The 20,190-nt window shown below is 35.1% G+C and overlaps 2 protein-coding genes across 2 annotated transcripts; one reads left to right on the top strand and one right to left on the bottom strand.

Annotated features, from left to right (window-relative positions):
* Positions 1–1,522: 1,522 nt before the first annotated feature.
* AsnRS-m (asparagine--tRNA ligase, mitochondrial) lies at positions 1,523–3,687 on the top strand. The gene is made up of 4 exons (XM_018542341.1): positions 1,523–1,706; positions 2,102–2,676; positions 2,781–3,228; positions 3,329–3,687. The coding sequence occupies exons 1-4, from the start codon at positions 1,578–1,580 to the stop codon at positions 3,587–3,589; spliced, it is 1,413 nt and encodes a 470-aa protein (XP_018397843.1). The 5' UTR covers positions 1,523–1,577; the 3' UTR covers positions 3,590–3,687.
* A 1,552-nt stretch (positions 3,688–5,239) lies between these two features.
* Pcf11 (Pcf11 cleavage and polyadenylation factor subunit) lies at positions 5,240–18,492 on the bottom strand. The gene is made up of 16 exons (XM_018542366.1): positions 18,441–18,492; positions 16,938–17,167; positions 14,812–14,937; positions 13,979–14,164; positions 13,667–13,891; positions 13,369–13,473; positions 11,756–12,965; positions 11,169–11,280; positions 9,697–11,055; positions 9,027–9,269; positions 8,593–8,945; positions 8,204–8,456; positions 7,875–8,101; positions 7,393–7,634; positions 5,870–6,386; positions 5,240–5,760 (listed from the first exon to the last, which is right to left on the bottom strand). Exons 2-16 carry the CDS (start codon positions 17,103–17,105, stop codon positions 5,420–5,422), a joined length of 5,667 nt encoding a protein of 1,888 aa, XP_018397868.1. The 5' UTR covers positions 17,106–17,167; positions 18,441–18,492; the 3' UTR covers positions 5,240–5,419.
* Positions 18,493–20,190: the final 1,698 nt, after the last annotated feature.

Below are 20,190 nucleotides of genomic sequence, written 5' to 3'. Positions count from 1 at the left end.
ATTTAATGAAACTATATTAATGAGGGCATGAATGATAAAATATCTCATATTAAGAATTCGGTATTACATAGACTCGTATTCTGACTCGCATGCATTGGACTAAATAGACTGAATTCTGAAATTAGAATTAAACAAGTTTTGTATTATAAATTCAAAATTGAAAAAGTCCTGTATTTTAAATCAAAGAGAATTGTTTTGACAGATTCTCTATTTTGTATTTGTTGAACTAAACAGAGTCCATCAAATCTAAACTGTAGATGCGCCTAAAGTGAAATATGAGAGAAGTCTGTTTATTTCCAATTTCAAAATATAGAACTTATCTACATTTGTCCCTACTTTCTTAAATATAACTGTGTCTATAAGTCTTAAATAAAATTTTATAATCGTTTTTTAATTTCAAAATACTCACAAATAGATTTTAAGATTAAAAAATACTAAATAATTTAAACTTATATACAATATATTCTCTGCTGTATTTAAAATATGACGTATATAAATACTATTATAACTTCTCATAATTTAGATGTTTATCATTAAATTGGGTGATTTTGGAATTATACTATTTTATCATTCTCTCATCATATATTTATATACTTCTTATTACAAAACTGATATCGTAATAATTAAATAATTGATATTTTTCTTATTTGAGGATATTGAAAGAAAATAAATTTTTAATATCTATTATATTTAATAAATAATCAAAATTTATTTATAAAGAAAAGGAAGAGGAGCCGAAACAGAGAGCAAACACTATATAAAGAAATTAAAGTTTATCGTTTTGACTATACTGCTATAACTTTAAAAATACCGTCCAAAGTAATAGTTCCGTGCTAAATTCTTTTCATACTCGAATTACAACTAATCCATTAGCTGTTATTTTAAAGTTAATATATATTTCACAATATGAATTAGTAAAACGACTTTCTACACTTCTACAGTATGTCACATAAGTAATAAATATAATAAATATAATAAATCAAGAGTCAGAAGCTAGAAATTGGTCACTTTTATCACAGTCGATCGATATTCGCTTTTTACATTCAAATATGATTGGTCAATTTCTATCTTCTAATCATTGATTTACCACTATGACTAATGACTTATTTGTAGAAAGCCTCCAATGCATTGCGAAGTAGACAAAGTATCTACTAGTATCTACCATAGATGGAATCCCACGAAAGTTTGACCGATTGATTATTCCATTGAAACCGACCAATACCATTTGTCGTTAAGTAAAATTGACCAATTACAGGTGACACTTAATTGATCAATCAAACTGATCGGAGATGGTAAATTAAATATAATATTGTGAAAAATGAACAACATTTATATTAGTCAATGTTAAAGTAATTAATATAAATGCGGATTTGGCCGCCAATTTATCTCACCTAGGATAGACCGAATCGCGCGTCGTTCTCATTGACATGTAGTGGCAATAAAGATGCGGCATTATTCGTCTCGTTCGTTCCACTCGCGCGCAATCCTGAGGCACGACTCCATTTTGAACTTTCTCGTGCAAGTAGGCAATTTTTTCCGGGGATATACAATTGTTGGAAGTCGGGTCGTCCTCGGAGATGCTCTCGAGGTATATTTGGAGGCTGCACCCACTTAAGACAGACATCGTCAAGTGCGGTGCACACAAATGCTCGTCAATTTTAGATACAACGTCGAAAGAAGTGATTGGGAAGCCTGCTAAAGTACAGGTTAGACGTGCTCTATTACGTGACTTTTTCATATCGCGCCACCGAAAACCCTTCAAGGGATATCCGAGAGGTGTCTGGAAGATCTCGCTTCGTGCCTTCCAGATGAGCCCCGATTATCTCTTTTACATGTTTGTGGTATTTCGTGTGTATATTGCATAATTAATAGAAAAGGAAAGTTCTGGATGGCTGTTCTATGATTATTCTATGACCATCCGATTTACGGGATTTCACAGATACATAGAATCTTGGTCGCACTGAAATTAATGTTAGCTCGCGGCGACGCTTAACGTTGTCGCGTCCACGACTTACGAATTTTATGATAGAAACCAACTGACTTAATCTTGTTTACACTAACAGATGTGTATTCATCTCTCTCTCTCTCTCTCCATGCTTAGGGATGGGTACGCGCGCTGCGAAAGATGAAGGATACCGTCTTTGTTGACATTTCCGATGGATCAACGTGCGAAATGTTGCAAGTTGTTGTGCCAAAGACAGTTAAACCTGGCGATTTGCGTTACGGAAGTAGCGTCAGCGTGGAAGGAGAGCTAGCCTTGGCTCCTAACGGCAAGACTGAGCTACGCGCAACCGAGTTACATGTGATCGGCGTGTGCAATGTCTTGGAGGACGGGTATCCTTTCGCACCGAGAAAGATATACGATCCAGAGTATGTCAGACAGTATTTACATTTGAGGCCGAGAACGCGAAACTTCTCTAGTTTATTAAGATTGCGTGATCTAGCCACTACAACGATCACTGATTATTTAAGAGATAGGGGATTTCTTAGTGTACACACACCGATGTTAACATCCAACGATTCCGAAGGCGCGGGTGAGGTGTTTCTTGTCAGACCGCAGTCCAAACAGATTCTAGAAAGTATGAAGAAGGAAGGTCAATCAGAAGATGAGATTTACTTTGACACCACTGCTTTCCTTGCTGTCTCTGGACAGTTGCATTTGGAAGTGGTAGCAAGGTGATTTAAATTTTTTTATGCACATTGTCAATAATGTTGTATCTATCATACTTTGCAGTTTTCGCTAAATTATAGGATGCAATGTATTGTTAGAACTTTTTCAGAGCTCTCACAAAAGTGTACACTTTTGGACCTACATTCAGAGCAGAAAATTCAAAATCAAGATTGCATTTATCAGAGTTTTACATGTTAGAGGTGGAGATAGCGTTTATTACACAGATCGAAGAATTGATAGAAGAAATTGAGCTTTTAGTGAAACAGATTACTGAGCGAATGATTGAAAAGGGAGCCTCGGATTTGCATGCGATCAATGCTCCAGAACCACAGTGGTTGAACAAAACATTTGCACGTTTAACATATGAAGATGCGATCAATGTGTTAAATAATCATGCGAATAGATTGCAACGACCCATCAAGTATGGAGAGGCATTGTCAAAAGAACACGAACTGTTTTTGGTACAATGTAATGACGGAGTACCAGTGTTTGTTATTAACTGGCCAAAAGCTATTAAACCATTTTATATGAAAGAGTACGCAGATGATGTATCTAAGGTACGTCAATAACAAACAATATATAATTTTTTTTAAGAACGTTTTTCCTGGATAAATACATGTTTTATAATACTTTTATCTATCTTTTTTTTCTTGCAAGGTAGCGGCACTGGACTTGCTAGTGCCAGGTGTGGGAGAATTGGTAGGAGGTAGTATACGTGAGGATGATTATGAAAAATTAGAGCTGAAACTGCCTCCCACAGAGAATCTCTCATGGTATTTAGATTTACGTAAATATGGAAATGTGCCAACAGGTGGCTTTGGATTGGGCTTTGACAGATTTTTGCAATGCATCTTGGGAATTAGCAGTATCAAGGACACCGTGCCTTTCCCAAGGTGGCCGCACAATTGCAATTTATGAATAAAGTTTTCAGGGTGTTGTATTATTTAATTTAAATCCCCCTAACAAAAAATGTGACTGTCAACGTAAATTAACGGTCTTTCAAATGGAAAAATAATGCCGCATATTTCGTACAAAGATCCTTTTTTTTTTTTATAAATCATTGGACATGCAGATTTCTTAAATGATTAATGGATGTGGTAATCTGAGAGTTAAAATATTCTAAATATGGTATAAAAAACAGTAAGCTTAATCAATCTTATATTTATTATACAGCTTACGTTATTGTTTTATGATTTTCATTAAATTTATTCGCTTTGTTTTATTATCTAAATTTTTTGTCATGTTTTTTTATTTTTTTTTTTCATAATGAAATTGAATACACAGTAATTTCATTTTAAATGCAGTTTATTGAATATTGAAAGATACAACGAAAATATCGCAATAAGTTTACGCAGTGATTCCATTTTAAACGCAGTTTATTAAGACATAAGAACAAAAATATCGAATTTTTTTTATCAATGTCTTTATTATTTTAAATATTCCTAGCTTATGAAATTCAAGCCTAAATAGCTTCAAAATTATAAAGGATATAATAGAAAGGATAATTAAAAAGAGAGAAAGTCAAGCCTGTAATAAACAAGTCTTTTATACAACAAAATAATGCGTATCTAATAGCAGTAGTAATAATCCTCGTTATATCGTCATTGTTTTTCCGTTGATAGTTATGTACATTATAAGTAGACGATTCATATCACAAATTTGTACACCTTAAAATGACTCGTCGTATGCTCCCCTCCCAACACTCATTGAAGGATTTGCAACATTTTATGTACAAGTACTTAAAAGTACTTAATATTACAGGTGAGTGCCACCATAAAGCTTAAGCTTAGGATGTGATCCACTTAACACTGCATATATTTCGTTAACTAATCAGAAAAAGAATATTGTCAATTTACCAATCAAAAAATGCTTTGAAAAATTTGCAATGTAAAGTAGCTCGCACCCTTACATAAGCATGAACAGTACTTTAGGTTTTTAGTGATAAAACATCATCAAACCTAAATAAGTACCGTAACGGTACTTGAAGTTTTCAGTTTTGAGTATATAAATCATAAATAGATCTGTCATTTTCCCTGTTACAAAGCAATGTCGACAAATAATACATTCACTCTCGCGCCAGAATGCTACTACATATTTTTAAAAATACATAAAATATATGTACAGTTTACTTTTTCCCTCGCGCTCTCTCTCTTTTTTGCATCCATTGTGATGTTAAACATATTTACACGCTTGCACACATTTCACATATTTTTTTTTTTAACTTGGACGACATGATTTAATCAAACGTAGATAGTTTTCGTGCTTTCGAATAAATTGTGTATATGTAAGTAAATTTAACTTAATTTACACTTGAAATTAATTTAAACTTACTAATTTATATAAATGAGATTATAATGAATAAAATATTTTAGTTAAGCATGTACACATGAATAACATTAAATATAACAAAGAAATATTCTACTCATTGTTACTACAAAAGTCACGTTATCACGTCGTTCAAGTTATATAAAATACGCTTGGCTTAGCGCCGAGACACTACCGTGTCTCCAGATTATGATTTACAAGTGGTCTTGTTTTTTGTTCCTGCACCGTGAGTGAAACAAATATATTTGTTTTATTTTAACTTATTGCACCATGTGCATTAGTTCAGACAGTGCACAAACAAAAACAGACCTAAGATGTAAATATAAGCTAGAAATAGATCGCGTTCTATATCTAAATATAAATCTAGTATTTTATACATTTACATCGCAAGGTGAATAATTTCTAACTTTGTACACTGGATATTTACATAATAGAACAAAGTCCCGATAATTCTTGTCCCTTTTCCACAGGAGGTAAATTCGATAGTTTTCTACCCTGTAGACTTGGCTTGATAGAAGCTGCCACTAACGGTTGTTCTGCATTTTCCTCTGCTGAAGTTTCAACCGCTACTTTCTCCTTTTCTTTATTTTCCTCTGGTTCTTTGTTGATGTTCAATGGCTTAGTAATGTTAATCTTAATTCGCGATGGAGCCGCGGGAATAGCTGGCGGTGTCGAATCTAATTCCACATTTCCGTCGATGGAACTTTTCACTGCGGCATATGTTGTATCGACCGTGCCCGACTCATTTACAATTTGTTCAGGATCTGGGGGGAAAAAATAAAAATATTATAAAATCATATTTAATATTGTTTATAAAAACATTCTTATACAAAAGAGAATCTGTTTGTTATCATCTAAAACGGATATACATACCTGGTTCAGCCTCCATAGGTTCCTCTTTGATTTCCACGTTGGCGAAGTCAAACACTTCGCTATCGACTTGTTCATCAATGTCGTCTAGTGGTTCTTCTTTAATTTTAATATTCTCAAAAGGTATTGTTACACTTTCGCCCGGAGATTCGTCTTCTTTATTTATCGTAGGCGCGTCTTGCTCGGCGCCTTCTATGAGAGCTTCTGTATTTTCTTCGTCGACCTTTTCTATATTTTCTGTTTTTTCCTCTGTATCGTCCTGTAGAACTTCGGAATTTTCCGTATCAACAGACTCTTCTTTTTTCTCTGATACAGCAATAGAGTCTAAAAGTTGCTGCATGTTCACCTCTACTTGATTCAAATTCTCTATAGACTCGAGTTGCTCTTTTTTCGACATTTCTATGTCAGATTCTTCCTGCTTAACTTCATCTCCGGGCGTTTCTTCGGAACATTCTACCTTATTTTCCTCCATTTCCGAAATAGTCTCTTCAAGCGTCAAAGCTGATTTTTCTAATGCTGTCTAAAGTTTTAATAAGATCGAGATTATTAAATTAAGCTAGGACAGAAATAATGTGAATAAATACATATTATATATTTATATCAAAATTAATTAGTATAGGTGTGAACAATACATGATATATGAATAGTGAGAACAATGACATATGTGTATAAATAAAAAAATCGAAAAATGTTCAACTTTATTTAAATATATGTTAAAAAAATTAATAATTTTATGTACACTTTAAGGAGGTTTTCTAGTTTAAATAAGTGTATATATCTTTTAATATAGGAGTTTTTGGTCATTGCTGTCTTTTAAATAATAAAATATAAAACAATTTAAAAAAAGTAACTGGTAGTTCGAAGGAAATGTTGATTTTTCGTAACATTAATTAAATAATCATGCAATATATATATATATATATAACTTAAATTGAACACTTTATAAACCTTTCATATTTTTATTTGAGAATATAAGTCATATTTTTATTTAAAAATATAAGTCTTTTTAGAAAATTATTTAAAAATACGATAAAAAAATTTGAAAAATCAGGAATGTCTACATTAATTATAAATTTATTCTCAAAATTGAAGAAATTCTTATTTTATGTTGAAAGACTGAAGAATTCCTTTAAATAATTCTATATAAAAAAAACATCGCGTATAAATAAATAAATAAATACATAGCAGTAGTTATTCTATCACTCTCTCTAACCAATTTTACTTTAAAGAACTTTTAGCGAAGCTTATAAATTTCTCTTTCTTTTTTTAAAACTGAGAGAGAGACACAGAAAGGAAGTCGTAAACATTGCTTAAATAACGTTGGTGTATTTAGACCTAAGAGCAATAAAGCTTAAAGATGTGACATGTGAATATGAATTATATTGAGAATATAACGTACCATTGAATTTTTTTCCTATTTTTTGTAAGAATGCAAGAAACGATAGTTTTGTTAATGAAATATAATATTGACATATCAATGGACAAAATTCAAACCACCAATTGAAATAGAATGGAGAGACACGAACCTTGTAATCCTCTAAACAGAGGGGATGGTAATTCTTATCCTCGTAATTAACCGCTGGTCTCAAATGCCATTCCTCCTTTTCCTCATTATAGAATTGCTCAAATGCGTCATGGCATACTTGGCATCGTGAATCTTCATCGCTGCCAGTTGGTACGCTTGGCTGCAATGTTTCCTGAGGCGAATCATCTGTAGCCATACCTTCTGTTTCTGCTGTCTGTTTCTCAGTCTCGAACCAGCTTTGTGCTGAAAGAAAAATGAAGAATATAAGCTAAAGAAGAAATAAGGTGTCATCATGATCGAGTAACCAAACACGGAGGTGTTTCGATTGCTCTTAATATAAAGTTTTATCCAAGCCTTACGCTCCGATATCCCTTTCGCTCGTCTGTTGAGCTAAATATGGCCGTCTATAATTCGGCTAGCCTGATATTATGTTTTAAGAATTCTGAATAATATATATTGAGAAAAGAGGAAAAATATACAAACCTCTGTCCTCCAAATCTTCGATCTCCTCAAACTGTATCCAATCGCTGACGTCATAATACCATGCTCGAGAGTGCGCTTTTCTCGCAGAGTCACGTTCACGTCTGTTTTGTCTAAAGTGCCAATCCAAATGGTGGCTGTACCGAGTAGCTAACTCGGGCGCAAATCTAGCACCGCAAGAACTACATTGCATACCACTGTATAACGCTGCTGAAATTGCTGGTTGCTTACTGTAAACGAGAAAATTGTTATTTTATGTTTATTTTATCTATAAAGTTTGATTTTGTGTCTTACCAATATGAAAACTATGACATTGATGAATGATAACTTACATTTTAAGAGTTTCCGGTTTATCAAAGGTGACTGGAGTAATCTCAGATTCTTTCTTTTCTTCTTCCTCCTGTTTCTTTTGTTCTGTAAGATTTGGAACAATACCAGTCTCAACCAATCTTTGGAATAATTCGCTCATATTCAATGGCAACGTCGGTGCTGATGCATTTTCTACAGGTTCGGCTTGATATGACAAACCGGATGATGGTGCCATTGCTGATGGCAAAACTGATGATAAGATATCTAATTGTAGATCTGTAATTGTTGGTTACAATTACCATCGGGAGACACGGTAATGTGAATACCAGTCTCAACAATAAGAAAGCATGCGCACAATAAAATATCAAAGAATTATATAATCTAAAGAAACGTAACGAAATTAACTTTTTACCTGGTTTTGAAGTAGAAGTAAAATCTATACCATCTTGTGACGTGGATTCATTTTCTACAGCGGGTAACTGACTTGGCGCAGGAGTAGCATCTACTTTCGGTTTTTGTGCCACCAAAGGCGCCGTCGGTGGCGGCGATTCAATGGGACCTTCACCTCTCATTCCGGTAATTTTAACATGACCAGCACGTACTCCTCTGGGCAATACCGAAAATCTGATGAAATGCTTCTTGTCTCTAACAATAATAGGTTTAGGTAATCCTCCAAATTCGACTTTAAACGGTCGTCCATTTAGCAGAACTGTCTGCAATGCATCTGTAAATTCTAGAGTATGAGGCTTTCCTTCAATTTCGAATCTGTAAAGAAACAAGCGTGATTACAAGTGTGCACGTTTATGATTCTTCTAATAATTCATATGTCGCAGGAAATGTACTTACATCTGTGGTTTTGCGTCTAAAAATACCGGCACCATATTTCGCGCGTTAATAATAAGATTAATTTTTGCAACTACGAGATCCGTCCGCTTTACAGTGCCAATTTTTACTTGTGGAGGAGGACCCTCCAATTTTACACTAATTTTCTTGCCGCCGAGTTCAATTGTTATTGGCATACCACCAAAGTAACACTCATACCAGCAATCGTCAACATACAATTCTCGAGTAGGTGCTCCAAGTTTGATTCTGAAAAGACATGATTTGTGCTATTAACGCTGTTATCTAATCATCAAATTAAACATGTAAAAAATGTGAATGAACTGTTTTTTTAAGGAAAAAATAACAAGAAAGTATTCTTTCAGGTATTAAAATAGTAGTAACCAAAAGTGACATTTTTAAATAAAACATTCAGAGTAATTAAGACCATTTCAGTAAAAAAATTTCCTCTCATTTTCCCTGGTCTATTTTTGAGTAGCTTAGCATATAGCAAATTCTTTTCATATTATAGCTTGAAAATTTAAAAAAAGAAAAGAATAGAGGCTTGAATAATAAAATAATACACCTCTGTGATGCAGTTTTATGAAATAATCTGTATTATTATTCAACTGTTACATGTGCATCGGGACACTTAAAATCCAGTTCAAATAACATCTAGATGTGTTATGTAACTTACCTATGTACTTCTCCTTCGTACATAAACTCCTTATATTGATCATTAAATGCACAAGTTATAGTGTCCTTCTCGTCAATCAATATTCTTCTTATGCCGTCCTGGAAGCCGATCTCCCGTGGATCATCCCAGTTCATAAACACCACACCAGTTTGTCCATAATAACGAATCTCCCGTGGTATATTGTCAATATTTATAGACTTCATAGTATCTCTTGCGATATCAGCTAATAGTTTTGAATCCGGTGGCGGCAATTCGCGGCTATGTGAGCCCGGATTCTTTAACGCGTTATTGTAACTGTGATCATTATCCTCGAGATCATACTTGCCGGATGTGTTCGGTGATACGTTTCTACCAGACGTCAATGGTGGCATATTTGTCATAAGATTGGGCATTGGTCCGTTATTCATCATCATTGCGGGATGGCATCCCATCGGCATAGGAGGATTTGGCATAGGTCCCATTGGTCCCATTGGACCATTCGGCAAAAGATTCGACATGATCGGCCCATTTGGACCCATCGGACCTATCATACCAGGCCCTAAGCGCGGGTTGGGACCCATATTGTGATTAAAACCGCTATGATACTGATAATCCGGTCGCATTGGCCCGAAGTGTCGCGGATTCTGCCAAGGACCGACAGGTCTCATGTCCGAATTGAAGTGTCCCTGCGGTCCACCGTATGGTGGTCCTGGTGGATGCGCCCAAGGTTGTTGCCATGGCTGATTCTGCCATCTTGGACCATTTGGATTTCGTGGCATTGGATGATCCTTGTTTCGCATAATTTCCTTATCATTGGACGGGCTGAATGTCGCGGCGCGATCTCCGGGACCGGACATGTCCATATTAATACCCTTTTCCCATATTACTGTGCCAGCTTCCTTCTCCTTACGCTGCGCAGCTCGCAATTTCCGATCTTCGCTCATGTGCAATACCTCTTGTATCAAGGTATTGTACTGTATTTTCGTGATCGATCCTTGATTCAACTGTTCAGCAGCTTGCTTCATTATTATCTCAATATTTCTATCGTCATTTCTCTCAGGTTTATCATTCTCTCGACCTCTGCGTCCTGGTCTGGAGTCCTGTTCCTCATTCGATAACGTTCTTCTTCTCTCTTTAGGATCGTCCGGAAGCTTGTTATAGAGTCTGAGACGTCCCAATCTATCTCTGTTACGATCTCGGTCGCGCTTATCGTCAGTATTATTAACCTGCTTATCTCTATCATTCTTCGTGGGCGTCTTTAATTTCGCCCAACCATCTTTTCCATCCTCCCCAGAAATCACAGGCGGTGGAGGTGTCGGAGGTCTACCGGCATTAGGATGCGTCAAAGTGCGCAAATCCACGTCTTCATTACCAAATAATCTGTAAAATTGAAAGTGTAAATTATTGTATTTTTGCAAATTAATAGTAATTAATGATACATATGAGATTTTTTAATGTACATAATTAAAAGATTCAGCTAATGTGATACATACGCGTCAAACTTTTCAGCCTTAGTTTTTTTCGGTGGGATCGCCTCGACACATTCCTCACTGCGTCTTTTGTTAGTGTTAACAGGTGGTAATACTCGTAGATCTAAATCTTCTTCTGGAAAAGAATTCAAGATAAGATAACTTGTGCAAGAAAAATTTATTATGGATTAACTTAATATTACCGTTTCTCTTTATTTATACGTCCCTAATAAATATATACTCATTTCGAAGAAATAGATTTTCGGACATTTTCCTGAAGAAATGCACATTAAGAGATTTCTCACCAAAGTAATTAAAATTATATTGTGAGAACAAGAGAAGTTAGTATATGATAAATTGAAAATACTACTTTTTAAAGATATCACCTGTTACAGTCTTACTTGCAATTGCTACCACAGATGAGGCAAATATTGTAGTCACCTTTATGAGAAAATATTTAAGACAGAATTTTTAGCAGTAACTAGAGAAAGCACGCAGAAAAATTGATAGATACTTTTACATGCACAATTGAAATATAGATGACAGATATTTATGAATAGTGTTACACGTTGTTACATATAGATATATGTTTCCAAGCACTGTTGACTCACTCTTTTCCGGTATAGAAACAGTGGTTCCAGGTAGAGATAGTGGTGCCCTGAGATCTTCATCTTTGCTAGAAGATTCCAATGTTGGCTCGGCTGCGATTTGAGTATTTCCAGCATTGACTGGAGAACGTTCCGGACTAAGACTGTCGTCTTTATTTCGTCTTACATAATTTCTCTGTCTAGCGTTCGGCCTGATCTCTTTGAACGTAGGTGGATGAGGAGGAGATACTATTAACGAACCAGATTGCTCCTCCTCAGTAACACCACCGGAATTATTCAAGCTCGAGCTCGATTTCGCGTCGTTACGCCTGGGAATTCTATACGGAGGACTTGGACTACGCTTTCTCGATTTCGTGTTCTTCTTACGGTTTTTAGAGGCTTGGAAGGATTGTGGAGAGGTACGTGAGGACGGTGAACTGTCTCCGCTGTCTTTTTCACGAGATTTTGACCTAATCGGACTCGAGTCTCTGTCGAGTTTCGGAATCTTACTCGGACATATCTGAGGTTGTTTAGATCGCGACTTATTGCCTAATTTCCTATGCGAAAATTTGGAGGAAGTGGAAGACTTGTCAGCCAAAGAAGAAGAGCCGCGCGAGTTCGAGCTCTTCGAATCTTTTGACTTGTTGGTGTCACTACCTCCACTTCCTCGATTCCCTGTTGATAATACTGAAGACGAGTTATTACTGCAAACCGGTAAATTCTGGCTGTTCTTGGAGTTGTTACTGTTTAGGTTAGCACTACTATTAATATTTAATCTAGGATCTTTCTTTTGACTTGTTCGATGCGAGGTAGCATCTTTATTTATATTACTATTAAAATTTTTATTATTGCTATTATTATCAGAATTATTGTTATTCATAACGTTTAATAACGTTGTATTATTATCAGGTCCGGCGCCGGGATTGACCGGAGGCTTGTTGATAGTTACAGCCGATTTCGAAGGTTGTTGTTTTAATTGGTTTGAAGTTACAATTGTATTTGCCACTTGCTGCGCTTGATTTTCGCTCCGCGCTTCTTTTGGACTGATTGTACCCGGTCGTTGTCGTGGATCTATCGTTGGCACTATCACATCCTGAACAGTAGGAGTAGGCTTCAAACGTGGATCTCGCGAGACTGGCTTTGCCGATGCTACTGCTATACTACTGGCTGGTGCAATTCGTGGACCATTGTTTGCTCCTACATTCTTCAAAAGTGACGCTGCCGCTGCTGGAAACTATAAGCAAAGAAAATTATTATTAGTTGTAACATTTATAATAATATTCAGCGATTTAATACAATTTAGTATAAAGAATGATATTAAATATTAAATTTCATAGAACTGTACATGTGAGAACAACCAATAAAAAATAAAAATCAAATGCCTATTCGACCTAACGATGAAGCTAAAACTTTGCTTAAATAATTCATACTGAATTATTTATATATATATATATATAATACATATATGTATATGCATATATACTATATTTGTAATTTATAAGCAATAATATATGTAGTATAAACGGAATCATTTTTTTTTAATTCCAAAATATCTTTAAACTCTAGCCTTTTAAATGTGTGTGTGTGTGTGTGTTTATTAGGTCGGAATATATGTATATATATGATATCTAACTTACTTGTTTAGCTACTTGTTTTGAAGTTTGATTTGGCACTACAGGTGTGATAGGTTTTGCTTGCGTTGTTGTCTCCGTAGTTGGCGCAACATGTGCAGTGGACACAACCTAAAATAACAATAAAAGATATTATATCGTTAATCATATAAAACACAAATCCGATACAATAAAGTATTAAATTATGAACGAGAGCCATGAAATTCTTAGCTTGTATCTATTTTTAGGTTGATTATATTAGGTTGACTATATTAAGTTGACTATATTAGGTTGGCTATATTAGGTTGATTATATTAACACTTACCACTTCCGTTTTCAAGCTTCCAGCTTGTTTGTCAAGTTGTCTTTGCTGTTGCTCTAAACTTGCTTTAGCTTGCAACAGTTCTAACTCGATTTTTTTCTTTTGTAATTCTAACAATTCTCGCTGCTTCTTCAGCAGTTGTTCTCTCATAGCTGCTTCTGTTGTTGTTACCGGTTCTCCTGGTGGCAATTTAACAGGCGGAACAATTGAAGTTGCGGCTTGTTGAGGCTGAAAAAAATTAACATTAAGCATTCCATAATGTAACAATAATACGTTTCTCTCAAATATACAATTGCGTACATATATGACACTTACCATTGAAAGAAATCTTGGATTGACATGTATAGATCCTGAAGGAATGCTAGTAGGTGGGGCAGTGATTGGCCATGCAGGATCGATACTTTGCACCCGTACATCTAATGAAAATAACTTATTTGGTGGAAATACATCATTCCACGTTTGTCGCAACTTCCACATGCTAGCTCTTGTGTTCTCATCAACCTGTTTATGAAAATAACATCAGCATTGTACCATTATATAATTAAAACAAAATACAATTTTTAAAAAGTACGGATAGATTTAGTATATGGTAAAATCAATCTTTTTAAATTTTAAATACTGTCAACTCTTTAACGTGTTTGACAAAAAATTTTCTTTGTTTCTATTTATTAAGATTTTTCTTAAAATTTGAAATACGAGTATATGTATTCTTTCTGAAAGAAAGAACTGATACACGAGTGTCTGTGAAACTTTCCAGAGTTGTAAGGTAATGTTATATTGATCAAACAATTATCTTATGTCATCGTGAAATATAAAATATCGGACGACTCTACACATGCTATAAAATGTTCCTTTCAGAAACTCGGCAATTTATAGTTTTGTCTCATCGCGTGCGTAGAAGAAAGCAAAGGTTACTCTCGGTCAGCGACAGATCGTCGATCGTGCGAAAAAGAATCATATTAATTAACAATATTCTAGAAATCTAGAGACTTGTTTTGTATTGCTGCATTGGACTGTACTAAAATAAATTTTCTTCTAACTTTCGCTAAATATCTATTTCGTCTTAAATACAAAGAATGTACAATAATTCAGCTATGAAAAGCAGACCTTATACCAATAATTTTGACAAAAACAATAAAGATATTTACCTTCTCAAACACTCCACAGAATGTGTTTACTATGTTCTGCGTGAAAAGATTCAAATAGTCTCCATTCACATTCTTGACAATCGAGTCGATGAGATAGAGTACCGGTAACTTGATGTCACTTCTCACCTAGTGAAACACAATAATATGCAAAAAACGCTACTTCAATACTTACAATTAATAAGGATACTTAAGTTATTATATATGTGTGCGGTTTAAAAGTATCTCGATATACATGCATATTCCAGAATCATTGTAATTATCTTCAGCTTCAGACATATTTCTTTTTATTTGAAGTCCATTTTTCCTTGGAAGAGCTTGATAGGAAGACTAATTATGAAAATACTTAACGTAGAACCGCTACATTAGATTTCGAAAAGGATAATTTCACAAGGGTAATATATAGTAAAATCTTATATTTTTCAATTAATTGCAGATATATTTTATTTGTACAGATATTTTAACTGCGGCTAAATTGCCAGTACATTTAATGCTGTAAATAAAAGTAGTATATAATAAGAAACAGCCACCTATCAAATTTCCATTGGGAAAATGTCCATAAATCTGTTGAAAAATGTGAAAATTTCGGAACGTTTTGCACACAAAAATATATTACCGCGTTGAAAGAAAAGCGAAATAAGTCAACAATTCGCATTTTTGAGATAACAAAACGAAATTTATCTTAAAGACTAATATATTGTTGTTTAAAAATGATACATTTGTCAATACATTACTTATGTGAAAGTGTTACAACTCTGATAAGAAATAAAACTTATACAATCCTATACTAAGGTTACAATGTGCGAATCTTAAACTCTCATGACATAGTGTTAAAGAATAAATTATTAATTATAACATAAAAAAATAAAGTTATGCATATTATCTTGTCTTGATTAAAACATTGTTCCAATTCAGAAAGAATTTTTTAAATATTTTACTATGCTAAAAGTTGCTCATTTTGAGTTGTGTCACTTTTCTATTAACGCAACAATATATCACATATCGACAAAACTAGTATCGCATTTTTCGAAAATCATCAAATTTATATATAAATATGTTCTATTATATATATTTAACTCTTAAACGCTTTTTCGATATGAAATATCCAGTTTTCTTTTTTCAATGCCTCTTCAATGCTTTTCTTGTTGCTTTTTATTAATTAAAATATATGTACATTTGCTTGATATCCTTAGTTTGGTGTTTCGATTTCAAAACAAACTTATTTACAATATAACCTTTTTTATAAAGGTTATAAAAAACCAAACTGAATTGGATATTTGTTATCATATCAGTGTTATTCCTATAGTGTGGCATTTAAGGGTTGAATGTGTTCTTATGAAGTAGTATAATAATATTACTTAAGCATTTAACAGCATATACATGTAGGTATGCGATTTATTTATGTATAAAATGTGTAATCCAACTGGATTGTACATAACATGTACTTCAAATAACTTGATTAATAAAATATACGTAGCATATATGAAATTTAACATACAAATACAATATCAAAGTCAATAATGTTGATAGTATATTTTATTTGTTACTTTAACAAACATAATGTTTAATACAACTACTGTAAACCTTGATATATATATAAAATATTATTTCTTATGTAACGCAGTTTCAAATTATTGCTATATATAGTTGTTCATACACACTTTCTGTTTTTCTAAATATTCATTTAATATATATACAGAGAGAAAACAGAAAAGCTTATTGCATATAGAATAACTATAGAATAGCCGAACATTGCTTTAATAGAAAACCTATCAATTTTATTCTTATTAATTATATTCTTTGCAAAAATATCACAGACTGTATATAAATACTTTTATAGGTATATAAATACTTTTATATGTATAAATATCTTGTGATGCAAAAAGAAAGAGTAAAGATAAAATTACAAGATTGTTGTGTTTGCTTATGCTATGTGACACATCAACGGAACTTTTCATTGTGTCAATAGAAAGAAACTTTGCAATTAGAAATAAAGTAATTATTATGAGACGAAAAAGTTTGCTGTTTTATGCAAGTTAATTAATCGCATTAATACGCAATTATTAATCTCGAATAAAATGAATATATTTTATAAAATATTTTAGGTGTAACTATGGTGGATAAGTAACCTTTTGTAGATGAGTCTCAACAGCTTGCACTATCGCTGGTGCATGTTCGATATTATCTTCAGCCAGCATGGTGAGCATGTTGATAAGCGGCTTACTGTTAATAGTAAGATCAGACAGAGATGAGATGTACTCATCTGCAACTTCTTTGGACTTGGTTGACGAGAACATGATGCCACTAATGAATAAACACGTGACAAAAATCCAGATCAAATCCAAAGCGTGGATTCAGACTGTAACATAAAAAAGAAACACACGTTTTGTAGCAAAACGTTTATCTTTTAAATAAAAAAAAAATATATATATATACAAAGATTAATTTATGTAAAGAAAAAAAGCAATTTATACATCAGGTAAATACAAGAAAAATTCTTACAACTTTTTATTCCTTCTAACAATCCATTAAAAAGTAATTATTTCCATTAGAAATAATTATTTCTTATGATTGGATGTTTTATAACAAAATTACATAAAGTGATGTGTATTAAAATATGTAAGCAAAAAAAGAGATCCTAATAATCTTTCACTCTCGATATCTTTTGCATACTTTGATATTACACGCGCAATAATGGATGTTACATCATCTCGTGGAAATCTGCGTGTTTTTCCAGAAAATTTGTAAAACACACACGGTATGAGTCTTGTCTTAACTTAAATCCGATCCAGCAGGATGCACCATGTTAACAGGATTCAGAAGCCGCGTGATTTCGATACGGTATACCGTAACACGAAAGATTCTGTCGCGTGTCTCTTCTGTGTACAACTTATTTCGAAACGCGTTCTAATATTTACACGCATTTATTACTGATAGGGGAATTCCTGAAGATATAACTAAAAGCGGAATTCTTGAAGGATGATTCACCGGAAGAAAAAGAGAACGCGGAGCAAGACTGTGCTTGCGACACGATGTCACAGTCGAGCGACGGCGAAGCTTTTTACGTCCGTGCCATCGGAAAAGGAAAGCATGCTTTTTGCGGTTGCACCGAGACGAAATCTAGGACGCGAAAGCAAAGCGAAACGAGACGAGACAAGGCGGGGACGCATCGCAAGGCTCCGTTACGCGTCTCTGACTCCCTGGTCGAAGATGCGAATGAAGTCGTCGGGGAATGCCCGGATGCCGGTTTCGAGGCTCTCACGGAAACTGCGCTCGCGACGCGTTTACGTAATATCATCCGCGGCTCTAGACGAAGGTCGTCGGCCACGTCCGTACGCGGTGAAACACTTTATCGATTTCACTCTCGCGGCCTCCCTCTCGCGGCCTCTCGCTCGCACCCGCGATCGAAGTAGCCGCTCTGGATGCGGGAGGATGCGATTCACTGCGCGTTCCGGACGCAATCTTCGATCGTCGTCTACCACGCATCAGGATCCGCGTGTCAAAGTACAGTCGCGAGGCAACCATCCAGCTCGCATCTGGAGTCACCGTCTCCGTCTTCGCCGCCCGTTTCCTCGAAACTCGTCGTTGAACGCTTTTTACTTTCTATTGCCAATCTCCCGATGGTTAATTACCTTCTTCAGCGCATTGTGCGACGCAGGCAGGCATAGTCCCGTACGGTGGCCGTCCGTACCTCGGCGGGATCCTCGAAAAAGCCACGCGCGTTGCACTACACTATACTGCTTGCTTACGCGAACAGGATCTCCACGTAAAATGGCTGTCGTACATACCTCCGTTTTATCTGCCGATGAAATAGCGCTCGATATAACGCCGTTTCCTATTGGACGTCTGCCACTGCACGGTCGGTTGCTCTTCTCTTGGAAAATCCAATCAAATCCTATTATTAAGCATTAACAGGTCACGATGTCGCTGCGATCGTTCGAACGCGAATAAAAACGGAATAAACTCGACTGAAGTTGGCTACAAGTCTCCCCAATACACTCGCTGCGATCATCTACAACGTGAACGTCTTGAAGTTCGCTGAGGGACTGAATAGTTTTGTCGGGTCGGGCGCGGCAGCACTGTGCAACGGTAGATTCAATGGATTCAATGCTAGCCAATCAGCGCTTCTCTTTCCATAGACCTTTTCATCGCAAGCAAAAAATTGTGCGCCTGCGCAAACAAACCTAGCCTCACCTGAGGCCCTATTCTGTAACTCTTAACGACAGTGTCGATATCGTTACAGCGTCGTTGCGCAGCTTTTTTATCGTATGAAATATCTGCGCAACGACACCGTAACGATATCGACACTGTCGTTAAGAGTTACAGAATAGGGCCTCTGGTGGACTTTCGTACACTTTTCGTAAAAATACACGTGAAAAGGTCGATTACTATTAAAAAAAAGTTTTCTTAATTATGGCAAGCACAAATTATAGAAAAGGAACAACAAAACGTTGCTGTTATGGTTTATGCAAAAGTGACAAACGCTTAAAAAGTTTTAAAACTGATAATTATTATTTTATCTCGTTTCCCAAACCGTGCCTGTCATTTATTTTAAATAGAATTATTATTTTAAATAGAAAGGGTAATGTCGAAACAAAGCAATTAAAAAATCACACGAAAAATTGTGATAAATGCAATAAATGCAGTATATGGTTGAGAGCATGTGGTCGTCCTACTCCGTTTAACAACATTAAGGTGTGCCAATTCGTATACCTTTTTGATAGCTAAGGTTCATTTCCGTTGTATCCGTCCGATATCCGAGGCTCGTATTCGTTTCTCGAATCAGCTTGTTTCGGGTTTGCGGGTGATTGGCCCACAGAATCCTATCCAGCCGTCAGAGTTATACTGACTGTCGGTCGGCCGGAGCAACCGGTGATGGCCGTTTTTGTTATTATTTTTATTTAGGAATTCTAGCTGGATTTGAACTCGGGATCTTTGGCATAGGAGGCAAATACTTTGCCAGTGCGCTACGGCCACCACTTATTAAAAATATAAAAGACTATATAACCTCTCAACTAATTCGCATTTTTTCCCGTTTGTTTTTTGCTTTCTACATTTCAACCATCTTTTTAATTGCTCTACGCTGTGTTCTTGAACTGAATTATAAATTAACACAGCACCAGGAACATCAAGAGGGGAAATATTTGCTTTTACGAATGGAAATGATGAAGCCATAATGTAAAGTGTACAAAACTGTACGAAACTTTTAACTTTCCCGGACTTGGTCGATACCCCCAACCATGTTCGCGTCTGCGCATTTCGAACTATGAAAAGATCTATTAGAACAATGGATTGGTTTTATGGAGGAAAATGATCTCGAGGATCTCTTTTTGAAATTTCTAGATGTCTATCTGAAAATTATTGGATGCATCACGATCGTTA

Source organism: Cyphomyrmex costatus, unplaced genomic scaffold (genome assembly GCF_001594065.2).
Source record: "Cyphomyrmex costatus isolate MS0001 unplaced genomic scaffold, Ccosl1.0 scaffold33, whole genome shotgun sequence".
NCBI lineage: Eukaryota > Metazoa > Arthropoda > Insecta > Hymenoptera > Formicidae > Cyphomyrmex > Cyphomyrmex costatus.
The sequence above is the reverse complement of the archived record's forward strand: the minus strand, read 5'-3'. Positions and strand labels throughout refer to the sequence as shown.